The sequence below is a fragment of the Macaca mulatta genome, chromosome 14 (genome assembly GCF_049350105.2).
Source record: "Macaca mulatta isolate MMU2019108-1 chromosome 14, T2T-MMU8v2.0, whole genome shotgun sequence".
NCBI lineage: Eukaryota > Metazoa > Chordata > Mammalia > Primates > Cercopithecidae > Macaca > Macaca mulatta.
This window is the reverse complement of record NC_133419.1, coordinates 15645417-15655259: the sequence shown is the minus strand read 5'-3', so window position 1 is coordinate 15655259 and position 9843 is coordinate 15645417. Positions and strand designations below refer to the sequence as shown.

General features: G+C 48.2%; 2 protein-coding genes across 3 annotated transcripts; one reads left to right on the top strand and one right to left on the bottom strand.

Annotated features, from left to right (window-relative positions):
• The first annotated feature begins 126 nt into the window (after positions 1 to 126).
• SELENOH (selenoprotein H) lies at positions 127 to 1863 on the top strand. Of its 2 annotated transcripts, none has more exon segments than NM_001321341.1 (4): positions 127 to 479; positions 569 to 714; positions 879 to 989; positions 1621 to 1863. In NM_001321341.1, coding segments are annotated over 3 exon segments (369 nt in total). In that variant the 5' UTR covers positions 127 to 357; the 3' UTR covers positions 980 to 989; positions 1621 to 1863.
• Positions 1864 to 2270: 407 nt separating this feature from the next.
• BTBD18 (BTB domain containing 18) lies at positions 2271 to 9295 on the bottom strand. Its single transcript, XM_028842744.2, has 2 exons — positions 9041 to 9295; positions 2271 to 4909 (listed from the first exon to the last, which is right to left on the bottom strand). The coding sequence occupies exons 1-2, from the start codon at positions 9162 to 9164 to the stop codon at positions 2892 to 2894; spliced, it is 2142 nt and encodes a 713-aa protein (XP_028698577.1). The 5' UTR covers positions 9165 to 9295; the 3' UTR covers positions 2271 to 2891.
• Between the last annotated feature and the right edge of the window lie 548 nt (positions 9296 to 9843).

The following is a 9843-nucleotide window of genomic DNA, read 5'->3' as shown; positions in this document are numbered from 1 at the left end:
AGGTACAGAAAAGACGGCGCGTGAAGCGAGGCTTGCAATAGGACCCTTGTCTCCGCCCCTTCCTGCTGTGTTCACCATCCCAGCGTCCCCTGTCTCGTCGACCCGAAGCGATGGGTGGTTCCGTCAGGCGCTTCCCGCACCTCCCCTCTCCCTGCTTGCAAAGTGGTTGTGCCCCAAGGTCCGCCTCCAGGCCACGTGGGCGCTGCGGACCACGCTTTCCGTTCCTTGGGGAGAGGTTTCCGCTGTAGGAGGGTAGCTTCCGGGCTGCGGTCTTCGCTGCCCACTTCCAGCTCAGTGGTCGCGTCTTTGCACCCCACCCACCAGGCCTGCTGCATTCTCGGCCAGGTTCTAGGCGCCATGGCTCCCCGCGGTAGGAAGCGGAAGGCTGAGGCCGCGATGGTCGCCGCAGCCGAGAAGCAAGAGAAGCTGGCGAACAGCGGGGAGGGAATGGAGGAGACAACCGTTGTTATCGAGCATTGGTGAGGGGCCTGGAGAGTAACCGGGGAGAGGGAATAGTGGCGCGGCGGGGCCAGAGGCCCCGGTCTCTAACCTCCCCTTCTCTCCCTAGCACGAGCTGACGCGTCTATGGGCGCAACGCCGCGGCCCTGAGTCAGGCGCTGCGCCTGGAGGCCCCAGAGCTTCCAGTAAAGGTGAACCCGACCAAGCCCCGGAGGGGCAGCTTCGAGGTGACGCTGCTGCGCCCGGACGGCAGCAGTAAGTGGGGACGTGGGTGTGGGGGAGAGGGGCGGAGGGGAGAGGGACGTGGATTCCGAAGAGAGGAAGCGCTGTTCTCAGAAACCGCGGCAGTCTCATGACTTCAGAGACGTGCGGGTGGATTCCGAAGTATTGTAACTTCACTTCATTCTGTCCTTTCGCAGGTGCGGAGCTCTGGACTGGGATTAAGAAGGGGCCCCCACGCAAACTCAAATTCCCTGAGCCTCAAGAGGTGGTGGAAGAGTTGAAGAAGTACCTGTCGTAGGGAGATTTGGGTAGAAGTCCTCATGCTGAGGTTTGAAATGGGAAGTGGGGGGCGCGGCCGCTGTTGAGGAAGAGAAGGGATTAATCTTGGTGTGGCTACAAGTACCCACCTGGCGTGGGTAGCTCACGCCTGCAGTCCCAGCACTCTGGGAGATCGAGGCAGGAGTGAATGGCCAACATAGGGAGACCCCGTCTATTTGAGAAAAAAAAAAAAAAGACACAATACTGTTTTCTATCTAGTGTGCCCTAAGTGCAATTTGTCATTTGGAAGACTGTAGTTGACTGTTGCCCTGGGGGTATGGACAAGTTTTCCATTTGGAAGTTTATTTCATGCTACTTCATTTATGTTTATCGCTACACTCTTCTGTTTGGTTCTAGGGTGTTCTGTTACTGTCCCCTGTGTTAACACTGTACTACAATACCATCACATTTGGTTACAAGGATTTTGACCTTGTCTTTGTCCCTAGTGCTTCATACAGTGTTTTGGCATGTTCTGCACTTATGTTGAGTGAGATTTGGAGGAAGGATGCAATCCTTGAGCTCCAGGGTTTGTGAGTTCAAGGGTTGGAGAACCTGTCTTCCTCAGTCCTTATCATTGCCTGGATCCTTTCTCTAACCTTATTTTCCTTCTCATTTTTGCAGCTTTGTGTCCCTGGTGATGCTGGAACATTAATGATGGAACATGGCCAAACTTCAGTCATGTGCCTGAAGCCATGGTTTCTACCCCGCCAGAAATGATGGTTCAGTTGTGAGGCAACCCTCTAGTAAGGCATTGCAAAAGTTACTGGATTTGGTTTAATAAAAGTTGAAATAAAGTATTTGAGTAATAGAGTAAAACTTAATCTTAAGGGATGGACAAAGCCAGCCTTGTGGAGTTGGTAGTCCTTGTGTTTTTCATAGCCCAAGATAGCCATATGACCTGGAACTTTAAAAAAAAAAAATTTTTTTTAAGAGCCAGAGTCTCACTTCGTCACCCACACTGGAGTATAGTGGTGCTCTCTGCAACCTCTTGTCTTCCAGGTTCAAGCGATTCTCCTGCCTCAGTCTCCTGAGTAGCTGGGATCACAGGTGCACAGCACCACGCCTGGCTAATATCTATTTTATTTTATTTTTAGGAAAGGCGGGGTTTCACCATGTTGGCCAGGCTGGTCTCAAACTCCTGACCTCAAGTGATACATCTGCCTTGACCTCCCAAAGTGCTGGAGTTAACAGGCATGATGAGCCACCACACCTGGCCTGACCTGGAACTTTTAGGGTCTCTAGTAAAACATGAAAAATGCTTGTAAAAATTATGGGAGCAAAGTAAATAATTTATTTTTTAAAAAAAGCAACTATCTTTTTCAACTTACTTTTTGGAAGTAATGATGGAAGTACATCTTCTTGTTCCCTGCAGAGGTTTTAGCTAGACTTCCTAATACTGGCAGTGAATAAGCCCCATGTTAGGTGCTGGACAGCATCCATCACTCCCACCCACATAGTATTCCACCCAACACTGTTTTACACCTTCCTCTGGAACATTTTCTTAAACAGTACACCACCACAGAAGGTGTTCTTTCCCAGCTTTTCCTAAATTACCAGTGACTGGATGCCTTATGACCTGAGAGACCTGACCTTGGCTGTTACTTATGACCCACTAGAACTGGGGAGCACACAGTTTAAGTTGTCACTAACTGGAAAATAGATTACAAAGAAATAAGATGGTTCAAATTCATAATTTTCTATGTGTGGTACCCTTGGCTTCTGCCTGGCTTCCGAGGCTTAGGGAGGGGAGGAAGGGACCTACAAAGAGCCAGGGATACACCTGCCTCTTGTGCCAAGAGGGGAGGGCATGTGCCAGCTTCTCTGTCAACAAGCCTTTTGCTAGCTAACACTTCCCACCCTCCCAGGCCCCCTCACCTGCCCTCCCCCCTCCGCTATGTTAGTATATCTACCTCTGTTTCTGACTCTGAGGAAGGGTCAGGCCATACGGAGGGAACACTAGTGGGTACCAGCCTCCCCTCTGCTGTCCAGTCCACCACATCAATCTCTTCCTCTTCAGAGCTCGCAGGAAGTGAGCCTAGTAGTTCAGAGTGACCAGATACCTCCTTGCCTGCCTTGGGAGAAGGGTATAATAACTCATCTGTAGTCAGGGAGACTTCCAGCCCAGTCTCCACCCAGTTTGAGCAGGGAGGTGAGAGGTCCCCATAAGACCTCTGGGGAATATCAAGGGAGCTGACATGGAGAAGTTTGTCTTCCTGACCATCCAGTGGCTGGGAGCTGGTAATTTCAAGGTCTGGTGTCCAAGGGCCTCCTACTGAAAGCACTTCTCCACTCACCTCAGAGGGCATGACAAGGGGGCTAAGGAGCTCAGCTGGCTCTTTGTTCTCACCAGCAGGTTCCTTTTCCAATTCTGTGAGCTCCCTGGGCCAGAGTTCCATGTCTGGTAGACACCATTCTTCCCCTTCCATCCAGTTCTTTCCTGTTTCTGTCAGATGGTAGGTAGGGGTTCTACAGCCCTCAGCCCCAGGACTCTCCAGAGACCCTATAGGTGGTTCAATGTCTGAGCCACAGAGCATGAAGTCCAGGATCTCCTCCAGCTCACTGGTGGCAGCAGCACTTGTGATTCGGTACTCCTCAGCCTCACAGGGTTGCTCCAGCAAGGCTGTGTCAAATGCATAGGGCTCTCTGCAGTCAATAGCCAACATAGGTTCCTTCTCTACCAGTTCTGGACTGGACCCAAACTCTGACTTCACCACCGGGTGGTCTGGGGAGTGGCTAGCAGAGACCAGAATGTCTTGTAGCCTAGTGCACACCGGGGAGTCCTGACACAGTTCTATTCTAGTAGATGACATTTCCTGCTCATTACTGGAGAATGGCTGAGTTCCTGAAGGCTCTCGGAAGTCTCCTCCAGGATCTGGGATCTGGGGGCTATCTTGAGAGTTTTTGAGGGGAGGTTCTTGCACCACTTCCCAGCAAGTCCCATTGACAATCTTCCTAAGTTTAACTCTCCCAACCTGCCCCTCCTCTGCAGATTCTGAGTTAGGTGCCCTAACTTCAGGGCTCCGCTTCTTGCTCCCACCTGTCTTTCCCAGACCAGATGGGCTTGGGGTGGTCTGTAGAGGACTAGCTCTCCCTGGTTTTAGCTTGTCCTCTGGTGCTTCTTTATTTACACTCCTCTGCCGCCAAAGACGCCGGCCAGGGGTTGCAGGTACTGAGCTAGGTCCACTTAAAATGCTGGAAGGCTTTGATGTACAGATATCAGGAGATGGCTTTGAGCGACTGAGCCTGATCTTTCTGGGCAACAGGTGTTTGTCCACAGAGGGGTACAAGCTGGGTGGGGAGAGCACTGTAGGATCAAGGGCAGTGTCATTCTTGTTCTCTCTAGGCCCTTGACTATGGCTTGATGGTGAAGAGCTTTTTTCTTGCGGAGTTGGGCAGGCTCTGGCCTTCCTCTTGAGCAGAAGAGTGCCAGACAGATTGTCTGCATTCTGTCGGTTGTTCTCCTGAGGCCCCTCTTCCTTCCCCAAGGACTTCAATCTTATTGCCCCAAGAGGACAAGGAGTCCGAGTAGCAGGCAGTGGGGTGTGAGGGTGGTGGCTGGGTGTCACCACTCTGGCAGAGATTGGTGCAGCACTTGTTGGTTGTAAGCACTCTCGGTTCAGTCTTCGGCCCTGTGGGGCCTTCACCAACTTTCCACCCTCAAGCTGAAGGGATTCCAGCTCAGACACACGGAGCTGACGGGCAGCAGATAGCACATCCTGGGCTTCTTCTTGAGATACTTCCATTTCTGAGGTATACAGGAAGTCCACCAGCTTCCTAAGTGTGCTGATCTTTAGGCCGCCCAGCTCCAGCACCACCTTCCGACCCTGAGCTGGCCTCTCCCGCTCCAGGCGCTCTGTGAAGAAGGGGCTGTAAGCTGACAGGATGCAGCAGTGAGCTGGAACTGCCTCACCTGAAGGGAAACCCAAATTCTTTTGTTATCTCAGGTAGACTGGCATATTCATGGGGTAAGCACAGACATTACTACCCAAATGTACTGCCCCTTCTCTTATTTCCTTCCATGGGACTTCAAGTAAAAGAAAATGATTCTTCTGCCTGCCTGGAAGCTTCTGCCATTACCTTTTGCCTAGCTAACTTTTTTTTTTTTTTTTTTTTAAGATACTCTCAGTCACCCAGGCTGGAGTGCAGTGGTGCAATATCAGCTCACTGCAACCTCTGCCTCCTGGGTTCAAGCAATTCTCCTGCCTCAGCCTCCCGAGTAGCTGGGATTACAAGCACATGCCACCACACCTGGCTAATTTTTGTATTTTTAGTAGAGACGGGGTTTCACCTTGTTGGTCAGGCTGGTCCCGAACTCCTGACCTCAGGTGATCCACCTGCCTTGGCCTCCCAGAGTGCTGGAATCACAGACCTCGTGAACCACTGTGTCCAGCCCGCTAACTTGTTTCTTTATTCTCAAAATCTACCTTTGTCATCACTTCCTTCAGAAAGCCTCCTGGGGCTGAGTGCAGTGCCACATGCTTGTAATCCCAGCTACTAGGGAGGCTGAGGCAGGAAGACTGCTTGAGTCCAGGACTTTGAGACTAGCCTGGGCAACACAGTGATACCGTGACTCAAAAAAAAAAAAGCCTTCCTTCACCCCACCACAAGTCTGAGTTAGGTGTTCCTGGGCAGAGGTACTCTGTAGCTATCGTGGCACTTAGCTATCTGTATTGTAATTACCCATCTCTTTCACTAGGCTGTAACTCTGTGAGGACAGGGACCATATCTGTCTTTCTCACTGAGATATATTCAGTGCCTGACACAAAATAGAGGATCATCATTCTTGCTGAATTTAATTTTATTGACTCACACAAGACTTCAAAAACTTTTATAGAAGCAACTTGTGGTCTAACAGAGAGAGCTATGGAGGTGGACTATCTGCTGTGCTCTAGCCATCTGTTCTGAGCCCCCTTCTCATTTAATGGGCACTTCCCAGGTAATCTCACTTCGTTTCTTCCATGGCTTTAATTACAAAAGGCTTGCTGATGATTCCCAGATCCATACCTCTGCCTAGATCCCTTTCCTGAGGGAGTGAACATACCACAGCTAGCATGTCTACATATATGCCTTACCCGCACCTTGAATGCAACTTTTCCAGAAAATGAACTTACTCCCCACCCCAAAAACCTCTCTCATTTTCTACTTCGAAGTAAGGCATCATATTCACCCAGTTGCCTGAGCTTGAAAACCAGAAGTCATTTTTCATTTCCCCTCCCTTACCCATCACATCTAATTTAAGTATCAGGGTTGTTGGTTTTTGTTTTTGTTTTTTTGAGACAGAGTCTCGCTCTGTGGCACAGGCTGGAGTGCAATGGAGCAATCTCAGCTCACTGCAACCTCCGCCTCCTGGGTTCAAGCAATTCTCCTGCCTCAGCCTCCCGAGTAGCTGGGATTACAGCCGTCCGCCACCGTGCCTGGCTAATTTTTCTATTTTTAGTAGAGAGGGGGTTTCACCATGTTGGCCAGGCTGGTCTTTAACTCCTGACCTCAGGTGATCCACCCGCCTCGGCCTCCAAGGCAGACAGATTGCTTTAGCCCAGGAGTTTGAGACCAGCCTAGGCAATATGGGAAAACCCTGTTTCTATTAAAAATACAAACAATTAGCTGACTGGGTGGTATATGCCTGTAGTCCCAGCTACTCAGGAGGCTGAGGTAGGATAACCACCGGAGCCCGGGAGGTTGAGTTTGCAGTGAGCTATGATTGTGTCACTGCTCCAGCCTGGTTGGCAGAGCGAGACCCTGTCTCAAAAAACAAAACAAAACAACCCTGGCCGGGTGTGGTGGCTCACGCCTGTAATCCCAGCACTTTGGGAGGCTGAGGTGGGAGGATCACTTGAGCACAAGAGTTTGAGACTAACCTAGGCAAAACAGTGAGACCCTGTCTCTAAAAAGAAAAAAAAAAAAAGAATTTGAGCCCAGAGAGTCTGGCTACAGAGTCTATGCCCTTAACCACTTCAGCAATTTTTGTAAACTCTCTTTAATAGCTCATATTTTTATCTTCTCAATGCCTTAATTCAGACCACCATCCCTTCTCTCCTGGATTATGAAACAGCTGCCTATCTAGGCTCAGTAACCAGTAATGGCTGAATGTTGTTTCTAAAGCAGGTATCAGATTATAACCTTCTGCATAAAACTGTTCAGTACATTTCCCAGTGTCCTGAAATACCTACTTCCTTTGCATGACACTTCAGACCTCACATGTTTACTAATTTCCCTTTTCCTCTCTGGTCAATACACCTTTTATAGTCTGCTCTAGTAATAATGAACAAATCCCTTGGTCACATCTCTGAACCTATATATATGCTGCTTTCTGCCAGGAAAAATTGTTCCCTGCTTCCTCCCACTTGTTTGTCCTTCAGATCTCACCTAAGGGGTTATTCCAAGAAAAGTTCCCTAACCTTGTCTCCCAGTCTCCTCAAGTCTGTGAAGGATGTTCCTTTTTTATCCTCCTAAGTCTGCCTATACTTACCCAATTATATTTTTAATATATTGCACAGTTACTTGAATGCACTGGATATTTGGATGTCTTCCCCTTATAAGATTTCCTTAGGAAGAGGAACTTTTGTATGACCACGGTAGCAGTGTTTAGCATACAACAGGCAACTGATAGTTTTCTTCTTTATTTGGAATTAAATAGTCAATCTCAGCTCTGCACTTACTAAGAGAAGCAGCAGGCAAGTCACTTAACTGTAGTCCTCAACTCATTCCTATGTAGAATTGGAACTATATAGCTAAGACTTCTCTTACAAGACTTAGAATCAAATGAGACACTATACTGTATGTACTCCACAAACTGTAGAGTGGTATACAATATTGGTTATCATAATTTTTTTTTATAAATGAAGAAATTGAGCCCCAGAGAGATGAAGTTACCTGCCCATTTGACAGTTACTAAGTAACTGTCTTCTAATCTTGGGCCTTGTACATTATATATCAGGGTCTACTTTATGCTGAATTAATATTTCCAGTGTGAAGTGAAGGGGTGGAAATAAGCTATACATTTTTAGTTTTAGCAACAAACAGCAAAAGTCATCAATTTGAAGATTAAAAAATTAAGCAGGCCAGGCGCAGAGGCTCACGCCTGTAATCTCAGCACTTTGGGAGGCTGAGGCGGGCAAATCATGAGGTCAGGAGTTTGAGACCAGCCTGGCCAACATAGTGAAACCCCATCTCTACTAAAAATACAAAAAATTAGCCGGGTGTGGTAGCACGCACCTGTTGTCCCAGCTACTCGGGAGGCTGAGGCGGGAGAATTGCTTGAACCCGGGAGGTGGAGGTTGCAGTGAGCCGAGACCGAGCCATTGCACCCCAGCCTGGGTGACAGAGTGAGACGCTGTCTCAAAAACAAAAACAAAAACAAAAAAAAAGAAAAGAAAATGGGAAAATGGGGTTGGACATGGTGGCTCACGCCTGTAATCCCAGCACTTTGGGAGGCCGAAGCGGGTGGATCACTTGAGGCCAGGAGTTGAGACCAGCCTGGCCATCATGGCAGAACCTCATCTCTACTAAAAATACAAAAATTAGCTGGGCCTAGTGGTGCATGCCTGTAATCCCAGCTACTTGAGAAGGCTAAGGCATGAGAATCAGTTGAACCCAGGAGGTGGACGTTGCAGGGAGCTGTGACTGTGCCACCACACTCCTGCCTGGGCAAGAGAGTGAGACTCTCAAAAAAAGGAAAACATAATAGTATCATCTAACACATACTGTGGTTGGTACATTAAAAGCACTATTCTAAGTGCTCACCCACGTTAACTCTTAATCTTCACAACCATCCCATTGGAATATTATCTATGTTATATAGAATTTATCTGCTTATAAAACTTTACAATTAGATTCATTATTTAAGAGAAAGAAGCAAAGTCACAATTTCACTCTTGAAAACAGTAGTAATTGTCCTAGAAACAAACAGCCCTTTACCAACTAGTTTACAGTGGTCATAGGCAGTAACATTTTGCTGATTTTGTCCTTTACCCTCTGGCCCTGAACTCGTTTTATCTTATTCTGTGGTGAGTTTTCAGTTGAATTCCCACCAGTCTCTTACCTTCTGCCTGCAGAAGGACATCACAGAACACATCACTCTGCTGCTGGTGATGAAGCTGCAGAAAAGCTAACCTGAGGAACCGGGGGTTCCTGTATAGGATTTTGGGACTGGCAGGAGAGCACATGTTGGCAGAGTCTTAACAAACCTAGGTTTTCACAGATCAGACTCCTGTAGGTGAAATAATACATTTCAGAGGCATGGTTATATCTAATTTGTTTTTTGTCTTTGAAATGGCAGGGAAATTTTGAACGTGAGAGATAATAGTATATGAGTTGAGTAAACATCAGCCCAGAAATTGTTCCAAGGATATCTCATGAAAGAAAATTATCGGCCGGGCGCGGTGGCTCAAGCCTGTAATCCCAGCACTTTGGGAGGCCGAGACGGGCGGATCACAAGGTCAGGAGATCGAGACCATCCTGGCTAACACGGTGAAACCCCGTCTCTACTAAAAAATACAAAAACTAGCCGGGCGAGGTGGCGGACGCCTGTAGTCCCAGCTACTCGGGAGGCGGAGGCAGGAGAATGGCGTGAACCCGGGAGGCGGAGCTTGCAGTGAGCTGAGATCCGGCCACTGCACTCCAGTCTGGGCGACACAGGGAGACTCTGTCTCAACAAAAAAAAAAAAAAAAAAAAAAAAGAAAATTATCATAGTGGTTACATGTGGGAGCTCAGAGATAAGCCTAGGTTTGGGTCTCGGCTCTATTTATTAGCCTAGCTGTATAATCTCACACAGGTGACCTAACTTCTCTGAGTCTCACTTTCCTATTCATGAAATGGAATAATAGTACTTACCTTGTAGGGTT